Raw genomic sequence first — 22,621 nt, 5'->3', positions numbered from 1 at the left:
GGGCTCCCGTGAAGGGGGGGGGGTTGTCCTTTAAACTCATCTGTGCCTCCCGGCCGGGAGGCACAGATGAGTTTAAAGGACAGCCCGCCTCCCTTCAGCGGGCTCCCGTGAAGGGGGGGGGGGTTGTCCTTTAAACTCATCTGTGCCTCCCGGCCGGGAGGCACAGATGAGTTTAAAGGACAGCCCGCCTCCCTTCAGCGGGCTGCCGTGAAGGGGGGGGGTTGTCCTTTAAACTCATCTGTGCCTCCCGGCCGGGAGGCACAGATGAGTTTAAAGGACAGCCCGCCTCCCTTCAGCGGGCTGCCGTGAAGGGGGGGGGGTTGTCCTTTAAACTCATCTGTGCCTCCCGGCCGGGAGGCACAGATGAGTTTAAAGGACAGCCCGCCTCCCTTCAGCGGGCTCCCGTGAAGGGGGGGGGGGTTGTCCTTTAAACTCATCTGTGCCTCCCGGCCGGGAGGCACAGATGAGTTTAAAGGACAGCCCGCCTCCCTTCAGTGGGCTGCCGTGAAGGGGGGGGGTTGTCCTTTAAACTCATCTGTGCCTCCCGGCCGGGAGGCACAGATGAGTTTAAAGGACAGCCCGCCTCCCTTCAGCGGGCTCCCGTGAAGGGGGGGGGGGGTTGTCCTTTAAACTCATCTGTGCCTCCCGGCCGGGAGGCACAGATGAGTTTAAAGGACAGCCCGCCTCCCTTCAGTGGGCTCCCGTGAAGGGGGGGGGTTGTCCTTTAAACTCATCTGTGCCTCCCGGCCGGGAGGCACAGATGAGTTTAAAGGACAGCCCGCCTCCCTTCAGTGGGCTGCCGTGAAGGGGGGGGGTTGTCCTTTAAACTCATCTGTGCCTCCCGGCCGGGAGGCACAGATGAGTTTAAAGGACAGCCCGCCTCCCTTCAGCGGGCTCCCGTGAAGGGGGGGGGGGTTGTCCTTTAAACTCATCTGTGCCTCCCGGCCGGGAGGCACAGATGAGTTTAAAGGACAGCCCGCCTCCCTTCAGTGGGCTCCCGTGAAGGGGGGGGGGGTTGTCCTTTAAACTCATCTGTGCCTCCCGGCCGGGAGGCACAGATGAGTTTAAAGGACAGCCCGCCTCCCTTCAGTGGGCTGCCGTGAAGGGGGGGGGGTTGTCCTTTAAACTCATCTGTGCCTCCCGGCCGGGAGGCACAGATGAGTTTAAAGGACAGCCCGCCTCCCTTCAGCGGGCTCCCGTGAAGGGGGGGGGGTTGTCCTTTAAACTCATCTGTGCCTCCCGGCCGGGAGGCACAGATGAGTTTAAAGGACAGCCCGCCTCCCTTCAGCGGGCTGCCGTGAAGGGGGGGGGTTGTCCTTTAAACTCATCTGTGCCTCCCGGCCGGGAGGCACAGATGAGTTTAAAGGACAGCCCGCCTCCCTTCAGTGGGCTGCCGTGAAGGGGGGGGGTTGTCCTTTAAACTCATCTGTGCCTCCCGGCCGGGAGGCACAGATGAGTTTAAAGGACAGCCCGCCTCCCTTCAGTGGGCTGCCGTGAAGGGGGGGGTTGTCCTTTAAACTCATCTGTGCCTCCCGGCCGGGAGGCACAGATGAGTTTAAAGGACAGCCCGCCTCCCTTCAGCGGGCTGCCGTGAAGGGGGGGTTGTCCTTTAAACTCATCTGTGCCTCCCAGCTGGGAGGCGCAGATCAGTTTAAAGGGCAGCCCGCGCCTTTCAGCGGGCTGCCCTGAAGGGGGGGCCGAATTGGCCGAATTTATTCGTGAACTCCCGAACTCGCTGAATTCGGCCCCCCCGGTTGCCCGCCAGATTTGAGTTCGGATCCGTCCGAACTGAAAATCACCGAATCAGGGGAAATTCGGTTGATTTTCAGTTCGGACCGAACCGAATTGACAGCCCTACAGAATATCAAACATACTTTGGTGGTCACCATCCCCAAATTTTCTGACAATCTCCTGGTCAGATCTACTCAGTCCCATCTAAAATGCCTATGCACAGGAATCGCCCGTTCTTTTACACTCATTTGCTATTGGCTGTCCCTCTTGCCAAGCACATACCCAAGACGTTGAGCCCAATGACTCCAATATTCCGTCCGCCTCGGTCTGGTAGGTTGTTGACCAAACACTGGTAAGTCCCGGTGTCCGAGAGCTGGGTGTTGTTGATGAAGATGGAGGCACTGGTGGTTGGCATTGTCATTGCAAACCCAACTCGCCCGTAAAACTGGGGTGCACCGTCAAAAATCTGCCCCCCCTGGTAAATAATAACCTGGAAAAGAGGAGGAGGAGGAGGAGGAGGAGGAGGAGAAGAAAAAAAAGAAGAAAAAGAAAAAGAGTTGGTTTTTATATGCCAACTTTCTCTGTCACTTAAGGAGGAACCAAACCGGCTTACAATCACCTTCCCTTCCCCTTCCCACAACAGGCACCATGTGAAGTAAGTAGGACTGAGAGAGTGTGACTAGCCCAAGGTCACCCAGCTGGCTTCATGTGTAGGAGTGGGGAAACAAATCCAGTTCACCAGATTAGAATCCGCTGCTCATGTGGAGGAGTGGGGAATCAAATCCGGTTCTCCAGATCAGAGTCCACTGCTTCAAACCACCGCTCTTAACCACTACACCACGCTGGCTCTCACACACCTCCTTGAGGAAAGCGAAAGTTTTTGTACAATCTCCACCTCAGCTGGCCTCCCTACCCTACCTTTCTTTTCTCCATCTTGTGGGGACTTTCTTTGCTTTCCCCAGGCTCTCCGTGGACCTGTGCTCTGATAAACCGTGGCCAATTTGATTTTAATAATAGATATTGGCTTTAAATTGGAATATGGAATTACGGCATTTTGTATCTATGATATGTGTGTTTTTAACCTGATGTGAGCCGCTCTGGGCCCAGCTTTGACTGGGAAGAGAGCAGGTTTATAAATCAAAATATGAACGAATAAATAAAAATAATCAGAAAGGGTAGCAGTGCTTTCCAAAGATGGCCCCTCTCCAGTTATGGCTGGGGAGAGACCAGGTGGAAAACAGGCTAGACATGGAGGCCCTGTTAAATACAAACCTTTCGTCTATAGCCTGCGCTGGACCAAAGTAATGGCGTAGAGGTCAGGGGCAGAGTGGGAGCCTCTCCAAATCCTTGCTGTCACAGCTTGGAACATGGGGCAGCCAAGGATTACAGGAGGCTCCCCCCCTCACTTGTCTTTGCCACCCTTGCAAGGCCTGGCCTTCGGAAGCTCTGCCTGTGGAGACACCCCCCCCCCAAATCTGTGCTGCTGCCACCCTGCCCATCACCAGGGTAGCATGGATACCGCCTATGGAGCCAACCCTAAGCCGGCACCCTGCGTGTTCAGATCAGAAAGGAGGGAAAAGGAACCACAGGAACAACCCTAAGCATACTAACTTGGGGGTCGGGGGGTCTGGTCTATGGCGCAGCTGAGCTCAGGGTACCTGTTCAGGTTGGTTGGCATTGGAGAGGGGGGTGACCATCCAGATGACGTTGAGGTTCGTGAGGGCAGCGCTGGTGGTAAAGGTGCAGGGCAGGACCGCCGTCTGGCCCCGAGCCACTTCCACACTTCGTGCATTCATGAACACTTCCAGGGGGCTCACCAGACCTGCAAAAAAAGAGGGGGAGCGGCCATTCCTCAGTTTCCCCTGGGCTTTCGCAAGAGAGGCGCAGGGCAAGGCACCTCGCACCGTCTGGAAAGAGGGGGGGGAAGCTCTTGAAAGTTGGGGGTCTTCAGGCACAGATACAAAGGAGGATCATATACTCCCCAAACCCCTTTTATCATATATAATGACAAATAAATAAGCCAAAAGGATCAGTCAGTATCTTGCTTTATCCATTTCTAGCTCTCTGCTCTCTCTTGCTTATTTCACCTTAGAAACACAGAATCATAGAATTGGATGGGACCACCAGGGTCATCTAGTCCAACCCCCAGCACAATGCAGGAAATTCACAACTACCTCCCCCTCTACATCCCCCAGTGACTCCTACTCCATGTCCAGAAGATGGCAAAATAATAATAATAAACCCTCCAGGATCTCTGGACCCCAAGTGGCTTACATCATTCTCCACACCTCAATTTTATCCTCATAATAACCTTGTGAGGTAGGTTAGTGTAAGAGTCTGTGACTGGCCCAAGGTCACCAAACAAGCTTCCAAGACGGAGCAGGGATATGAACCTGGGCCTCCCAGATGCATAGTTTTACACTCTAACCACTACACCACACTGGCTGTCTATGTGCGAGTGTAGCAAAAAGCCAGAGATTCGTAGGTTTATAGTTCAAGCCCCGATTGCTTCAACCAACAGCTGTTAGAACAGGTAGAAACAATCTCTTCCAGAAACTTGGACATGGCTACTTCCAGAAAGCATTGACAACACTGTGCCAAGGCAAGAAGTTTTTAAAAATATTGTTTCAATCCCAAAACACCCTTTCCCCCATACCCTTGACTAGTTCACAGAGAAAATCCATGCACCAACCAGTATATCAGGTTTACCCACTTATTCTGCCTATACCTGGAAAGGAGATGTTCTAGTGAAAAGGCAATGTGTTTCCATGTTCCAGGAACCAGTGCCCACAGTGACTGGCTTCAGTAGATGTGCCAAGATGATAACTGACTTCCCTTCTTCCCCGCTGAGCCACTAAGTGTCCTCCCTTTCCTTCCTTCCTTCGCCTCCAGCCCTCTCCAGCCAGGCTTCCACCTTGGCCCAATTTCGGAGACCTCCCACTGCCTTGAGTAATCCAGGGCAGTCAGCCCTTCCCAGTTCACAGGATGCAGGAGGAAGATTTGTACAGCTAAGCTAAATAGCACCTGCGGAGCTGCAGCTGGGAAAGGCACACACAACTGCTTCTGACAGGTGAACCTAGCACAGGTGATGAGGGATTTCGGAGGAGGAGGAGCGCGTCTCTGCTGACGTCGGGACTGGCTATTTTCCACACTCACGGGCACCACAAAGGCATTGAAAGCAAAAGGGAAAGGGAGAAAGCGATGGAGCTCGGCAGGCTCATTGTATCAGCCAAGACTCCCCAAGGCGCCCATCAGCATCATTTCTTATTTCTAGTGCTTAACTAAGCGCTTTACAGTAAATAAAGATTTCATAACAGTCCCTGCCTGCAGGCTCATACAGTCTATCTAATACACGCATTCGCATCTCACAACAGTGCCACTCAAAACATTATTTTTCATTTTCAATTAAGACGCTGAGCAAAGAAAACAATGCACAGATGCGTGTGCCTGAAGATATGTATCAGGACGCTTGGACAGTCCTAAACAAATGTGAGCATGATTCAATACCTGTTTATCACCATTTGACAGAATCCATGCTTTCTCGAGGCTGAAACTGGAGGTGTGTGTGGGGGGGACCAGCATGTGTGCAGTAGGGGTGTGTGTACGGATATGCCGAACTGGAAAAAAGGCCCCATTTGAATGAAGCTGAAAAAAGTCTTATTCGGAAAAGCCAAAAAAATCGACCTTTTCTGGCTTTTTCGGCTCCTGTCAACAGGCTCCTTAAAGCTCTTAAAAATTTTTAAGAGCTGTTGAACCCCCGCCACCTGTTTTGTGCTGGGCGGTGGGTTCAGCAGCTCTTTAAAATTTAAAGAGCACCACTGTATTCCAGTCTATGAGGATTTTTAGCAGGATTTTGTGGGCTGCAGTATTTTAAGGTAGAGGCACCAAATTTATAGCAGAGCTTCTGGTTCCTCTTCTTACGTGAACCCCTAAGTTAGGTAAAGATTGGGTCGGGGGATCCAATTTTATTGGTCCCAAATTGAGGAAAACTTGGGACCAATAAAATTGGACCTCCTGACCCAAACTTTACCACACATGGGTCTTTGTGTAAGGAGAGGCACCAGCAGCCATACTGCAAATTTGCTGGATCTGCCTTGAAAAGCCTTCTCCCCCAGAGCCCAGCAAAGATTTTTCATTGATTATAATGGGCCTATGTCAAATTTGAGAATTTTGCGAGAGAAATTTCCCACCATATCATGTAATGAGAAAGGCATTCGGTTCTATTGAAGCCTATGGGAAATCTTTGTGGGACTCTGGAGAAGCAGTTTTTTAAGATAGAGGCACCAAATTTGGAGCAGAGCTGCTGGTGATTATCCTTAGAAGAACCCCAAGTGTGGTAGAGTTTGGGTCAGGGGTTCAATTTTATGGGGCCCCATTTTTTCTCCATTGGAAACAATGGGAGCCCATAAAATTGGACCCGCTGATTAATTCTTTACCAAACTCGGGGGTTCTTTTAAGGAGAGTCACCAGCAGCTCTGCTGCAACTTTGATGCCTCTGTGTGTGTATGTGTTAAGTGCCGTCAAGTCACTTCCGACATATGGCAGCCCTATGAATCAATGTCCTTCAAAATGTCCTAACTTTAACAGCCTTGCTTAGGTCATGCAAACTGCAAACTTGCTTAGGTCATGCACTCTCTTTGTGGCAAACTGTAACCCATAATGTATAACATGTATGCAATTATATGGCATGGGGCCTTGGTTCAGCAGTACAGTATTTGCTCTGCATGCAGACATTCTCAGGTTCGATCCCTCTTATCTCCAATGAAAAGGATCAGGAAGTAAGTGATGTCAAAGATCCCATCTGAGATGCTGCAGACCCTCTGCTAGCCAATGTAGACAATGCTAACCTTGACAAAGCAATGGTCTGACTCAGTATCAGGCATCTTTATGTGTTCATATATGTGTCCATGAGTATGTGGCATAGCTTTACCTTGATGATCATAAGGAGTCTCCATATGCCATCATTCTACAAATGTTTTTACCTATTAAGAGAGCTTTGAAAAAGACAACTGTGAATGTTCACTTTGGGAGTTTTGTCTTTTCAGATACTTCTCACTGGGCAAAGGAGATTATGCTCAAGTGCCAGATCGTATCTAAAAATTCTGTTTTACAGAACCGGTGAAAAAAACACTATTTGCTGTTCTGCAACTGGAACTCCATTAATTTAAAAGCCAAAAAAAGATATATTAGGCCACTTGATATGCACCTCTCTGTGTACAACGCAGAGATAAAAGGCGTCCAAAAGTGGAACTGCCCTAAATCTAATAGCCAAATTCCCTCCAACAGAACCATCTCTGAGTCATCTGATTATGTATAGTCACAGTGTGTTCCCCAGACACAGGTCATTTGCATAAATGTTATTGTATGAGGTTTCAAAATAGAATTAAGTTCCTGGTTAGAAAAGAACACATTTTACTGATTCCAATCCAGAAAGCGTTTCTGAAGTATCAGATTATTTAACTGGACGAATTGGCATTTTGAATGTCCAAAATTAGACCCTGACACTTGGAGGCATTACGAAGCCTTTTGCCGAGGTTGCTAATTATTGGTATGTGCCGATAATGTCATCTGGGCTTTCTGAGGGTCAATGGAAGCCCTGCATCCTACTGTGCAGACTTCACAGATGCTAAAAATAATGAGAATCAGCAACCCTGAATGAAACACTTTATGTGTGATAGTGTTCAGAGCTTCTGTGGAACCTGCACACCATGGAGCAGGCTCTTGCTACTGGGTCTATAAGGTGATTCAGTGGGAGCAGCCCAATTTATATTGTATGGGTTCTAGCTTATACAGCATCTTCTAAACGGGGGTGCTTGCAGATGTTAGCAATGGTCCCACAAAGCTGCCATGCACTGAGGGATACTTCAGGGCTGTTCAGACGCAATCACGTGCCCCAAATGCCCACCATGCAGTGTCTCTTGAATGGACACAGCTGCCAAATTGAGAAGTACTGCAGAATAGTGGTAGAACATCTGCTTGGCATGCAGAAAGTCCCAGGCTCAATAGCTGGCATCTCCACTTAAAAGGACCAGGTGGTAGACTGATGTGAAAAACTTCCACCTGAGGTCCCAGAGAGCTCCTGCCAGTCTAAATGGACAATTCTGACCTTAATAGACCAATGGTCTGATTCAGTATAAGGCAGCTTCATGTGTTCTTTAGGGGAGGGGCTATGGTTCAGTGAAAGAACATCTGCTTTCCAAGCAGAAGGTCCCAGGTTCAATCCATGGCAGGAAATCGGAGTGGTGGAAAGTGCAGTCGGGTTGCAGCCAACTCATGGTGACACCTCATGGGGTTTTCAAGGCAAGAGATGAACAGAGGTGGTTTGCCATTGCCTGCCTTTGCGTCATTGCCCTCCACTTCCTTGATGGTCTCCCATCCAAATACTAGCCGGGGCTGAGCCTGCTTAGTTTCCGAGATTTGACATGAGTGGAAATCTGAACATATACAAAAATGGCACAATGAACAGCTCTCACGCTCTGACAAAGCTGCTTCAAAAATGCTTATGTTCATACATGGACGTTCATTTTAACAAGCGACAAAACAGACATAGATTTGTCATACATATACATGCACATGCATACATGCATGTGCACTTTTCCTGTACAGAGCAGTTGTATCCGTGGAGAAAAACGGTCACATTTGATGCAGCCCTCAACAGCCCAGCAGAAATCTAACAACCCAGACAAGCAGTAAATGAGGTCACAATCCCCTAGGAATATCTGATGTGAACACTATTGACGTTAAAGGCAATGCCATTCAACTCAATGGGGTCTCTGTGTGGGAGAAGTTCAGAGACGGACTGTCGCTTTGGTAAGCTAAATTCTCCACATCTGAAATGACCACTTTCCACCCAAGGCAACAACAGATTGAAATTATCCCAGGCACCCCCGGTTCTTCTGACGCTCAGTCTTGGTAATGCACCAGCTACTGGATGCACTTGAAGAACTCCATTCACTAACATTAGTGCCAGGGGAGCCATCTTGTTCTCAGCTGGGGGGAGAGGTTCACTAACAACCTGAGCAAAGAGGAATCCCTGTGAGTGAGGTTCTCTGTATTGCTTTGCATTCTGGCCCTGAAGTCTCAAGCAGTCAAGTTAATAACAAATGTTGCAATTCCGTTTCTCCTATGTGTAGGAGAAAAACGTCTGGCAGATCATTACTTTGGCTGGGATTTTTTTTAAGAGACAGCAGAAATCTGCTATTCCGGGAACTTTCTTTTTTAAAAAAACGGCGGTACAGTTATTGATTCTGAACCATTCTCCAGTGCCCCTTCCTCAGTTTTTTCAAAAAGCCTTCCTGTTTACCACGCCAAACTGTTACTCCTGTGTTTCTTAAGAGGACTCAAGCTAACCTCCAGTTAGCTTCTCCAGTTAAAGGGACTAGGCAAGTAGGTGATGGGAAAGACCTCTGCCTGAGACCCTGGAGAGCTGCTGCCGGTCACAGTAGACAATACTGAGTTTGATGGACCAAGGGTCTGATTCAGTATTCCTATGAACAATTATTTAGTTGAGCTCACATCTCATAATATCCTGGATGCCCAGCACAGATAACGTAAATGAAAACAGCGACAAGTAATAGATAGAGGAGGTGACAAGCTTCCTGGATGCCTCTGGACACTGAGCGCATGTCCAAACTGAATGGCTTTAGTGCTGCTTCTGAAATGGCTTCGCATCAGGATTTGGCAGACATCCCAGGGAAGGGAGGTCCAGAAGACTAATGCAGCCAGTGAGATCCTCTCTACAAGCTTTTTATATTTACAACCAGTAAACAGAAGGATTCCCAGAAAGGTCTCACCCAAAGTCCCCAAAAGATCTACAACAATCCAAACCTAAAGCCAGAGGAGAATTCAAATCCAAAAGAAAGAGCTAAAGATTCACTGCAGGAAGTAGTTCTGGAGGAGGTGCAGGAAATTATATTGGGGGAAGGAGAGATTATTAGAACCTGTAGATGACCTAAATTCCCATGCTTGCCAACTCATCTGCAGACCTCTTCCAGTTGCGTACTGAACAGAAGTCTCTACAAGTTCCTTCCTGAAGCAAGCTGCCATGATGGTGCTTGAACTAGTTAAGCTTATCCATCAAGACCTGAAATTTGAGATATGTAAGTAGGACACCCTTTGTAACTCTCCTACACAAAAGTCATGGTGGCAGGGTGATGTTAAGGCACTGGGGGCCCCTGGCAAAGGTTAAATTAGTGGGGCCTTTCCTTACACTCTCTAAAGACAGAAGTAATTGGAAACCTGACATTATGGTGAATTTAACAGAATCATGGCATGAAATAAGTCTCCTTACTCTAACAACTAGGGCAAATGTAACGTTTTCCTCATCCACATGTACAAACTGCCTTTTTTTAGTGTTTGGGGACAGGGAGTCTTGGAGGGGGAAAATGCTTTAAATTACTAAACAAGATTTTCAGAGAAGGAAGTAGAACCTGCCTATACTGGAGCTCCCTTTTGCCTCAATGTACAAGTAAAAAGTGCCTTGTGCTGCTGGACGGAAACCGTAACAATCTGAGGTAGGGTTGCCAGGTCCTTCTTCACTACCAGTGGGAGGGGCTTTTTGTGGGGGGAGCCTGAGGAGGGCAGGGCTTGGTGAGGAGAGGGACTTCAATGCCATATAGTCCAATGCCAAAGAGGTTGTTTTCTCCAGGTGAACTGATCTCTGCCACCTGGAGATCAGTTGTAATAGCAGGAGATCTCCAGCAAGTACCTGGAGGTTGGCCAACCCTAATCTGAGGTGATGCCAGATGAGTTGCTCTGAGGATCTGCCTTGTTATGTCTTTAGGGAGAGAAAGGATCAGTGCTGTAGGCAGACGTGTGCTCATAAGAACTGTGTCCATTGGAACACAACAGCCAACTAACAGAACTGGCCACAAGTAGGCCTCAGTAACTCTGACTCCTCCTCCAGTTATGGTCAAAAGACCTTGAGCCTTTCCTTTCTAGAGAACCTCCGGGGGGTTGCCCTGAAAGCATTAATACCAATATTTCACATGTCTGCTCACCTCTCCCCCCATCTCCACACATGTCTGTAATGTCACTCAGGCAGAACTAGTGTGTTTTATTAATTTCTCCAAGAGAATAATCAGGAGGTCTCCTATTTGTATGGCGTGTGGGGGTGTGGCAATTTCTGCCCAAACATGAGTTACGGGCTCCTTCACTTACATCTCCAGGTGACAATATTGTTTCCCCAGCATGTGGGCTGCTATATCTGTGCCATGCAGGAAAGAAGAAGAAGAAGAAGAAGAAGAAGAAGAAGAAGAAGAAGAAGAAGAAGAAGAAGAAGAAGAAGAAGAGTTGGTTTTTATATGTCGACTTTGTCTACCACTTAAGACAGAATCAAATAGTCTTACAATCACCTTCCCTCCCCCCCCCACAACAGACACCCTGTGAGGTAGGTGAGGCTGAGAGAACATTACTTGCCCAAGGTCACCAGCTGGCTTCATGTGTAGGAGTGGGGAAACAAATCCAGTTCACCAGATTAGCCTCCTCTGCTCATGTGGAGGAGTGGGGAATCAAACCTGGTTCTCCAGATCAGACTCCACAGCTCCAAACCACTGCTCTTAACCACTACACCACGCTGGCTCTCCACTCTTCTCAAAAATCCTATCTGACACCTAAATAATGGCACCTACATTGCTGCAGGGCTAGCAAGCAATGGCTGAACTAGCTGAGCATCACATATTTGGAAGGCAGGGTTTGGGAGTACCTTGGGGAGATGGTAGCACTGCAGCCGTCCCACTGTAATAAAGCCCTCCAAGCAGAGCATTCCTGTGGATGTAGCTCTTACGGCTATGTTTTCTGGCACCAGTCCATGTGATTGTGGTGGCCCACCACTGGTACGCAGCTCTAGTCAGTATGGTTAAACCAGGTCAACATCAACTTATTACATGTGGTTGTGTCTATGGGAACATTCTATGCGAAGGTTTTTAGAACACCTGAACAAGGCCAGGTGTCAGGAAGAAGAGGTCTAGCCTAACTTCCACCCTGACATGATAGCTTTCTATGCAGAGAGGATTTTTTTCCCCAGTGCAACACCCCATTTTTTCAATCTGAAATGCTTACAGTTCAGGGACAATTTTACGTTGTGAACTATTTATACAAACAAGGGTTGAGAGCATGAGAAGCTGGCATCAGGATGTTGCCAAAGGAAGGGGGGGAAGCAGCACTACTTTAGTGTATCAGTAACTGAAATTAAAAGGGTCAAATTATCTTCATTGGCCCTGATGACATAGAAGATTTATGCACTAAATAGGTGAGACGAGTGGTTTTGACAGCAGAAGGAGGCTTTTCCAGCTCTGGTAAACAAGAATGTTTTGCTTGAAAAAAAGGTTGACGGACACATATACAAGCCCATACAGCGGATGCACAATTTGATAGCATAGCCTCTAACAAGCCACCACAAGAGGCATTCAGTTCCAAGCGCCAAGGACACTGATGCAGCAAGGGCAGCCAAACTGCAAGATGCATGTTGTCCCTGCCACAAATCCCTTCTGGCCTACGAATGAGACAGTGAGCTGCCAGGAAGCCATCCATTTCGCAGGGGGGAATGGTGGTCCTTCCCCAAAAAGGAAGGAAGGAAAGTATAATTGCTCTTCAAAGCTACAGAAAAGAAGAACATTGTTCTGACTGGAGGGGGCAGAGTGCAGACCTGTGAGAGTAGGATCCTTGAAGCTTTCTGAAAGCAGGCTGCCTAGATTTAACCCCACGGGATGGAGAAGAAGAAGAAGAAGAGTTGGTTTTAATATGCCAACTTTCTCTACCACTTAAGGAAGAATCAAACCTATTTACAATCACCTTCCCTTTCCCTCCTCACAACAGACACCCTGTGAGGTAGGTGGGGCTGAGAGAGCTTGAAGAGAGCTGTGACTAGCCCAAGGTCACCCATCTGGCTTCATGTGTAGGAGTGGGGAAACAAATCCAGTTCACCAGATTAGCCTTCACCGCTCATGTGGAGGAGTGGGGAATCAAGCCCGGCTCTCCAGATCAGAGTCTACTGCTCCAAACCACCACTCTTAACCACTACACCACACTGGAGGGGAGGAGTCATTTATCTGGGGGAATGGTGGAGGAAAGAACTGACCTCCCTTGCCTCAACACCATAGTTGTGGTCCAAGCTACCCCGTCCTCCCCCCCCCTCAAATCACAGCTGACTTATGGCAACCCTGTAGGGTTTTCAAGGCAAGAGACGTTCGGAGGTGGTTTGCAATTGCCTGCCTCCATGTCACAAACCTGGTATTCCTTGGAGGTCTCCCATCCAAATACTAGCCAGGGTCAGGGCTGCATCTGTGTGCCTGGCCCAAGGTCACCAAGTAAGCTTCCATGGTGTGAGTGGGGAGCTAGTCCGACGCTTTAGCCACTACACCACACTGCTTCTCCCCTCCCGTTTAGATGCTTTCAAAGAAAATGAAAATATCTTGATCTAATACATTTTTGCCAGTGTTGAATTGCCTTCTCAGTGCCCAAGGGTGCTGAAGCTTCAAGAAGAGGTCCACCAATTCAACAGGAAGTGGAAATATCAGTTTGTGTGTTTGACTGCAAAATCTGACAGTAGCAGATATTTGGGGGATCGTGCACTATTATGATTGATTTAATGAAACAGAGTCCTAACTAGGGCTGTCAAAAAAAAAAAATCCGGTACAGTTCGGATTTGGCCGAATTTGGCCCCTGTGGGTTCGGTACGTGCCGAAGTCCGAACTCCCCCACTTCGGATCCGTTCAATTCGGCGGGAATTCAAAGTTCGGAAAAAAATTCGGCCGAATAAAGCCATTAAAAACACAATCGCGCCTTTCCGCGGCTCTGGGGGGGCATTTTTGGGGTTAGAGGTCCCAAACTTTCGGCAGAGCTTCAAAGGACGTTTATTGAAAGACTCCCCAAGTTTTGTAAAGATTGGGTCGGGGGGGCTGAGATATGGGCCCTGAAAGGAGTCCCCCCCACCCTTAATGTGCAACTCTCAGCAGAGCTTGCCGCCCACGCACAAAGCTCCCAGCCCCGACAACAGCTGAGAAATTTGCAAAACAACTGCAAAACAACACAACCTTGTTAAACAACACCTTTGCAATACTCAACTGAAACCTCCCCCCTCAAACCAGGGAGCGAGAGACTCGAGGGGGAACACACACCCCAGGCAGAACCGACGAAAGCCCCCTTTGGCTTCCCCCCCACCCACAGAAACTGCTCCCTCCCCACACACACACAGACTCTGCTTTCCCCCACACACACACACATAATTATAGATTAAAGCCCCCAAAGGGGTCTTACTGTGGCTGTCTTCTGTTCCATCCAGAGGGGCTGAAGAGGACTTGTAATCCAAGATGATTCCAATTAGGCACGGGACGTTTTGCTCTGGAGATGCACAGGATCGGCTGATCCATTCATCCCAATAGGGAAAAGGGGAAAGGGGAAAGGGGAAAGCCCATATCTCGGGACCCCCTGACCCAATGTTCACAAAACCTGGGGGGTATCTTAACAACACTGGTCTGAAACTCCGCTCAAAGTTTGGGATCTGCACCCCCAAAAATGCGCCCCCTGCAGCCATGGAAAGAGAAAAGGGGGGGAGGCGATATTTCTGCCCCCACTGAATCCATCTTTACAAAACTTGGGTAGTATCTTAATAATAATTGACTGAAGCTATGCTAAAAGTTTGGGGGCTATATCCCCAAAAAAACACCCCCTGCAGCCACAAAAATGGAAAAAGGGGGGAGGGAAAAGGGGGAGAGCCCATATCTCGAGACCCCCTGACCCAATGTTTACAAAACTTGGGGGGTATCTTAAGAACACTGGTCTGAAACTCCGCTCAAAGTTTGGGATCTGTACCCCCAAAAATGCGCCCCCTGCAGCCATGGAAAGAAAAAGGGGGGAGCCCATATCTCGGGACCCCCTGACCCAATGTTTACAAAACTTGGGGGGTATCTTAAGAACACTGGTCTGAAACTCCAGTGAAAGTTTTGTGTCTGTACCCCAAAAAATACGCCCCCTGCAGCCACAGAAAGGAGCGAATGTGCACAAGCACCCCCCCACACACACGAGGATTTCGCTCTCTCTCTCTCTCTCCCTGGCCGGGCCGCACATCAGCTGATTCCTCCAGTACTCAATCCTGACTGATTGGCCAGAAGAAGACCCAGCTTGGCCACCGATTGGCCGGGGGAGGAGAATGCTGCTTACTGACGGTTATGCTGCTTACTGACGGCCAAATTTGCCGAATTTATTCACGAACTCCCAAACTCGCTGAATTCGGGGGGCCCGGTTGCCCGCCAGTTTTGAGTTCGGTTCCTCCCGAACTAAAAACCACCGAATCAGGGGAAATTCGGATGATTTTCAGTTCGGGCCGAACCGAATTGACAGCCCTAGTCCTAACGCAACCACTTTAAGAGACGGGAGGGGGAAAAGATGGAAAATAAGGACTGTTGTTAGTTACCCTTACATTTGTACATTGTTACGGGTCGGGCCATGTAGATGTCTATATAAGGAGAAGTGTGCAGCAATTAATACTTCGAGCCACTTAAGCTTGAGAGGTCCCTGAGGATTACTGATTGCTCTACCAACTAATCTTCTGGCAGGCGCATCTATTACCCACAAATCTGCACTGCTCCCACCTGACCTTTCTTTTCTGTAGCCGATAGGCTGTGCCTGAGCCAAACAGAAAGAAAACAGAGCAACTACCTGTTTATCTAAGCCCCACTGACCTGTGCTGCTCTGCTGGTGGCTTTGGGAGTGATGACAAGACAATCTCCTGGCCTTTTCCCACTACAGAAAAGAGTCTCTTCACCACTGCTGGGAGGACGGCTGGAGACCACGTCCAGAGATAATGGGAAACATGTCCTAACTCTCCGTGCCAAGCCGCCCCCGAGAGGAGGAATTCAAAGCTGAAGAAGATAAGACTGCTTCAAATAGCTGCTCACACTAGACAGGGGGGCTGCAATTTTACCCCTTGCCATTATAAGGCTGAACATGATTCAAATGTTTCTGTTCTTACTTAAAGAGAGCCAACATTTTCTTTAATGGAGCTACAGAAAAGACAAACGTTGGTGAATCCTTTCAGGACGCTTCGTACGTACTGACAAGGAGATCCAGATGCTGCTCTGAAACCTTCCTGAGCCTCCTGCCTGCTCGTGTAATCAGCTACATACTCACATAAACTCCTTTACTAGCACAGATTTGGTTCTGCGCTGATAGATGAGCGCCTCTGGACACACTGCTTCTGCAGTAAGCAACAGCCTCCCTGTCAAGAGATCTAGAAATCTGCACTTCTGTGAACCCAACATCAATTACAGATGTGGCCCCTAACACATGAGCTTGCATGTCCCCTGTGCTTGCCGCATTTTGAAGCTCTTGACAGAGGGGACTTCTTTAAGCAGAGAAAGGGCAGGTAGGGAAGAGCGCCCTCCACACACACACACACACACACACACACACACACACACAGATTTGCTGCTTAAAACTGCCCTTTTCCAAAGCCTTTTAAAAAAGAACTATGTTCTTTTTGATAACCATCTTCAAGGACTTGAAGGGCTGTTATGTAGAGGATGGTGCTGAGTTGTTTTCTGTTGCCCCAGAAGGTCGGACCAGAACCAACGGGTTGAAATTAAATCAAAATAGTTTCTGTCTAGACTTTAGGAAGAATTTTCTAACAATTACAGCAGTTCCTCAGTGGAACAGGCTTCCTGGGGAGGTGGTAAGCTCTCCTTCCCTGGAGGTTTCTAAGCAGAGGTTAGATGGCCATCTGTCAGCAATGCTGATTCTATAACCTTAGGCAGATGATGAGAGGCATGGAGTAGGGGTCACTGGGAGTGTGGGGGGGAGGTAGCTGTGAATTTCCTGCACTGTGCAGGGGGGTGTACTAGATGACCCTGGTGGTCCCTTCCAATTCTATGATTCTACGTTTGCTCTCTTTTATTCATATTTAAATGTAACACGTCATTGGCCCTGAGACTCTGAGCTGTTCTTGTTTCATGAAACAAATAGTTACAACGAATAAGCATCTACTTCTGTTGGTTACAAGAACATCCCAAATCATCAGATTTCATAATAAGTGTTTAAGATCATATAGAGAGTCTGGGTGGGTCTTTCAAAAAAGGATTCGTTCAGATTCTGTGCACCTGGATGTAAGCCCTTTTCTATTCAATAAGACTTACTTCTGAGTAGCTAATGCATAGAATTGAGCTGCATTATCATTTTGTCTTCCTACATGCAAACGTCTGTGTATTCCAAATCTCCTCGCTGTAGCCCACAATTAAAAAGAAACGTTTGGAAACAAGTGAATGGCTGCACCAGAAATGTGCAAGGGAGCAAAGGGGTTCGACTTAAATAAGCCTGCATGTATAATTTATTTAAAATGCAGAATTTGGGATTTTTTAGCTGCAGGGTTTGGCAGTTCATTTGTCATCTTAGGTTACTTCTCCAGCCTCAAGCACCCCTTAGCCAAGGCTGCAGCTGCATTTTAAAAGATAAAGATACCAAAGTTGTTTTGTACTATTAGTGTGACTATAAATATTGGAAAGTACACAGAACTAAAAATAGCTTCTCGAATGACATTAGCTGGCATAAAACTAATCAATCCCCATCAATCTCTGGGGCGTGCATTAATCTCTTCTCCTTGGTATAGAATAGCACAATTAGATACATTACAGGAGGTTTGATGCTTCTCTCCGATGCATCTGACACTGGCCGAGGCTAGAGATGGTGGTTCACTTTTGAACAGTTAGACCTTGTGTTCCCTACACTTTTCATGTGGCTGCAGAAGCATTTTGTAACAGCTGCATTGACAGGATCCAGTGACTCTTTGCATGTTTTAATGAACCAAGGATGCCCATTCCTAACTATTTAGTTAATGCTCTTTCTGCCTATTGAGCATGCTGAGTTAACCTGTGGTTAAGGGGAGACATGATAGAGGTCTATAAAATTATGCATGGTATGAAGAGAATGGACAGGGGGAAGCTTTTCTCCCTCTCTCATAATAGTAGAATGCGGGGTCATCTGCTGAAGCTGGAGGGTGACAGATTCAAAACAGATAAAAGGAAGTACGTATTTCTTCACACAATGCATAGTTAAATTGTGGAACTCCCTGCCCCAGGATGTGGTGATGGCTTGCCAACTTGGAAGGCTTTAAAAGGGGAGTGGACATGTTCATGGAGGAGAGGGGTATTCATGGCTACTAGTAAAAATGGATATTAGTCATGATGCATACCTATTCTCTCCAGGATCAGAGGAGCATGCCTATTATATTAGGTGCTTTGGAACACAGGCAGGACAATGCTACTGCAGTGTTCTTGTTTGTGGGCTTCCTAGAGGCACCTGGTTGGCCACTGTGTGAACAGACTGCTGGACTTGATGGACCTTAGTCTGATCCAGCATGGCATTTCTTATGTTCTTAGCTTGATATGACCTGGAATTTTCTGCTCTGTTCAAAAAGGCTAGTTCTGACCATGAGATGTTAACAAGCAGAAGCCTCCTTTTCTGGGTACGCCGATCAAAAGGGCCTGATATTATTCATACCAGAATGGGCTGCTCTCTGTTGCCCCAGGGGCTGTTCTTTCCCCCCTGATCCTTCCAAGTGTCCACAGTCCTTCTGTACTAATACTGTATTTTTCTGTTTTGCATATAACTACTTCTTTTGTGACAGGAATTAAATGAACAATTCATTTCTTTAAAATCACTGAGCCACAGCCCTGCCTACACACAGCACTGGATTTAAATCTGGATTCTCTATCCAGGCTCAGCAAAGTAGTTCACGAGTTTTCAGGCTTGACGGGGAGCTAGGAGGTTAAAATAGTGGGGAGTATGCATGTAAACTGTGGCAACATACTTGGAGCAAAGGTGAGGGGGGCATGTGATCAAAATAAGTATTATTTCCTCCACTGAGGTCCTGATGCTGGGCATGAGTGGCTTCCCTGGGGTACCCTGACTGCCCCTAGGTAAACGGGGATCCACCCCCCCATTGCTTAATCGTGGTGTATGTGCGAAGTACCCTCAAGTTGCTTCCGACTCATGGTGCCCCTGTGAATCAATGTCCTTCAAAATGTCCTTTGACAGCCTTGCTCAGATCTTGCAAATTGAGGGCTGTGGCTTCCTTTATTGAGTCAGTCCATCTCTTGTTGGGTCTTTCTCTTTTCCTGCTGCCCTCAACTTTCCCTAGCATGCCTGTCTTTTCCAGTGACTCTTGTCTTCTCGCAATGTGACCAAAACATGATAGCCTCAGTTTAGTCATTTTAGCTTCAAGGGTCATTTCAGGCTTGATTTGATCTATAAACCACTGATTTGTTTTTTGGGCAGTCCACGGTATCCACAACACTCTCCTCCAACACCACATCTCAAGGGAATCTACCTTCCTCCTACCCGCTTTCTTCAATGTCCAGTAGTGAGCATTGTCCAGGTGTGCACTGGCTAAACCCCCCCCCCAGTGAGCCCAATCACCCCCCACTTGCCCAGCCCACTCCCATAAAAGAGACTGAACAGCAGAGTTGCCACACAACTGTATGAAGCCAGGGTGGTCCCAATGGGAGACAGTGGGTGTTGCAGTAAAACAGGGGTTGGGGGGGGGGGAGAGAGACCCAAGATCGTTATCAAGAAAACAGTTTATTTGCAGCTGCTGACTCAGAGGCCCTAATAGGCAGAAATCTCTGAGTCCCGATTATACTGGGGAAGAGACATTGATCCAAATTCAAGTTATGACGATACGTCAACAAGTTATGCATATCTGATTGTATGACAGACAGAAAGGCGACTCAGGACAGTTGCAGTTTCATCCCCTATCATTGTTTATCGTTCACTCTGACACTCCATGACTCTTAGCCCAGTTACCCAGTGCACAGAGCAGGCTTGTAGCTAGGCAGAAATTCCTTCCCTGGCAGTCTGGAAGCCAATTATTACCGGGAGATCTCTGGGGTCCTGTCACATGGGTTATAATGGTCCACCCAAATCATGCAGATTAAATGAGGAATTCCCCAGGGATCACTAACTGCAAAACCTTGTTTGTGAATACCACATCAACACATCAACACGTGTAGTTGTTTTCGAAGAGTTAGGGTCAAATTGCACGATTTGCCCCTAGAAAGCAGTTGCACGAAGAACCAATCAAACTCAAAAACGAGCCCCCGTGCAGAGTGTGGAGTATTTGGATGGGGGGAAATGTGCATCTAGAGAGCGGCAGATCCAAGGCAAAACCTCCCGTGCATCCTCTCCGAGATGGGCAGGCTTCTGCCACGGGCTCCTTCAGGAGGCTGAAGTTGGTTCCTTATTCCCAGTTCGTTCCCTATTCCCAGTTCCTTATTCACATTTCCTAGTTCCTGAATGACTTTGCGGACATTACAAAAGCTCTACACCCCAAGATATGGATTGGACCACGACATATGATACACCCCCACATTCAGGGGACCGTGCCCTTCGAGATGGCGCATGCTGGGTCCTGGTCCAAAGTTCGGTTCTTGTGCCAGCGGCTCCCAAGTGGGGTGCCCCCAGGACAGATGCCCATACAGGCACTGCACCCCAAAATAATCTTTGGACCACCCCAAATGACACATCCCCACACTCCAGAGACTGTCCCCTCCAAGAAGACATGCAGTGGTGCCCGGTCCAAACACTGGTTCTGGTGCCATTGGCTTGTTTTTGGGTTCCCCCCCCAGAAACCTGTATTGCAAAGAGGTTTTGAATAAGGAACTGGAGCTCTGCACCCCAAAATATGAATTGGACCACCACATATCATACACCCCCACATTCAGGGGACTGTGCCCTTCGAGATGACATATGCTGGGTTCTGGTCCAAAGTCCGGGTCTTCTGCCAGCGGCTCCCAAGTGAGGTGCCCCCAGGGCCAAGGCACATGCAGACCCTGCACCCCAAAATAATCTCTGGACCACCCCAAATGACACAACCCCACACTCCAGAGACTGTCCCCTCCAAGAAGACATACAGCGGTGCCCGGTCCAAACACTGGTTCTGGTGCCATTGGCTTGTTTTTGGGCCCCCCCCCAGAAACCTGTATTGCAAAGAGGTTTTGAATAAGGAACTGGAGCTCTGCACCCCAAAATATGGATTGGACCACCACATATCATACACCCCCACATTCAGGGGACCGTGCCCTTCGAGATGGCGCATGCTGGGTCCTGGTCCAAAGTTCGGTTCTTGTGCCAGCGGCTCCCAAGTGGGGTGCCCCCAGGACAGATGCCCATACAGGCACTGCACCCCAAAATAATCTTTGGACCACCCCAAATGACACATCCCCACACTCCAGAGACTGTCCCCTCCAAGAAGACATACAGCGGTGCCCGGTCCAAACACTGGTTCTGGTGCCATTGGCTTGTTTTTGGGTCCCCCCCCCAGAAACCTGTATTGCAAAGAGATTTTGAATAAGGAACTGGAGCTCTGCACCCCAAAATATGGATTGGACCACCACATATCATACACCCCCACATTCAGGGGACCGTGCCCTTCGAGATGGCGCATGCTGGGTCCTGGTCCAAAGTTCGGTTCTTGTGCCAGCGGCTCCCAAGTGGGGTGCCCCCAGGACAGATGCCCATACAGGCACTGCACCCCAAAATAATCTTTGGACCACCCCAAATGACACATCCCCACACTCCAGAGACTGTCCCCTCCAAGAAGACATACAGAGGTGCCCGGTCCAAACACTGGTTCTGGTGCCATTGGCTTGTTTTTGCCCCCCCCCCAGAAACCTGTATTGCAAAGAGGTTTTGAATAAGGAACTGGAGCTCTGCACCCCAAAATATGGATTGGACCACCACATATCATACACCCCCACATTCAGGGGACCGTGCCCTTCGAGATGGCACATGCTGGGTCCTGGTCCAAAGTTCGGTTCTTGTGCCAGCGGCTCCCAAGTGGGGTGCCCCCAGGACAGATGCCCATACAGGCACTGCACCCCAAAATAATCTTTGGACCACCCCAAATGACACATCCCCACACTCCAGAGACTGTCCCCTCCAAGAAGACATACAGCGGTGCCCGGTCCAAACACTGGTTCTGGTGCCATTGGCTTGTTTTTGGGTCCCCCCCCCAGAAACCTGTATTGCAAAGAGGTTTTGAATAAGGAACTGGAGCTCTGCACCCCAAAATATAGATTGGACCACCACATATCATACACCCCCACATTCAGGGGACCGTGCCCTTCGAGATGGCGCATGCTGGGTCCTGGTCCAAAGTTCGGTTCTTGTGCCAGCGGCTCCCAAGTGGGGTGCCCCCAGGACAGATGCCCATACAGGCACTGCACCCCAAAATAATCTTTGGACCACCCCAAATGACACATCCCCACACTCCAGAGACTGTCCCCTCCAAGAAGACATACAGCGGTGCCCGGTCCAAACACTGGTTCTGGTGCCATTGGCTTGTTTTTGGGTCCCCCCCCCCAGAAACCTGTATTGCAAAGAGGTTTTGAATAAGGAACTGGAGCTCTGCACCCCAAAATATGGATTGGACCACCACATATCATACACCCCCACATTCAGGGGACCGTGCCCTTCGAGATGGCGCATGCTGGGTCCTGGTCCAAAGTTCGGTTCTTGTGCCAGCGGCTCCCAAGTGGGGTGCCCCCAGGACAGATGCCCATACAGGCACTGCACCCCAAAATAATCTTTGGACCACCCCAAATGACACATCCCCACACTCCAGAGACTGTCCCCTCCAAGAAGACATACAGAGGTGCCCGGTCCAAACACTGGTTCTGGTGCCATTGGCTTGTTTTTGCCCCCCCCCCAGAAACCTGTATTACAAAGAGGTTTTGAATAAGGAACTGGAGCTCTGCACCCCAAAATATGGATTGGACCACCACATATCATACACCCCCACATTCAGGGGACCGTGCCCTTCAAGATGGCGCATGCTGGGTCCTGGTCCAAAGTTCGGTTCTTGTGCCAGCGGCTCCCAAGTGGGGTGCCCCCAGGACAGATG

At 48.7% G+C, this 22,621-nt stretch overlaps 1 protein-coding gene across 1 annotated transcript in view; it reads right to left on the bottom strand.

Annotated features, from left to right (window-relative positions):
- Positions 1-22,621, bottom strand: part of IGSF11 (immunoglobulin superfamily member 11) — a 227,992-nt gene that overhangs the window by 11,882 nt on the left and 193,489 nt on the right. Inside the window, exons 2-3 of the mRNA XM_056858390.1 lie at positions 3,390-3,553; positions 2,014-2,221 (exon numbers count right to left, since the gene is read on the bottom strand). Coding sequence (XP_056714368.1) covers positions 2,014-2,221; positions 3,390-3,553 — 372 coding nt within the window. The remainder of the gene's footprint in view (positions 1-2,013; positions 2,222-3,389; positions 3,554-22,621) is intronic.

Source organism: Euleptes europaea, chromosome 12 (assembly GCF_029931775.1).
Source record: "Euleptes europaea isolate rEulEur1 chromosome 12, rEulEur1.hap1, whole genome shotgun sequence".
Lineage (NCBI taxonomy): Eukaryota > Metazoa > Chordata > Lepidosauria > Squamata > Sphaerodactylidae > Euleptes > Euleptes europaea.
Note: the sequence above shows the minus strand (reverse complement) of the source record. Positions and strands in the feature narration are given on the sequence as shown.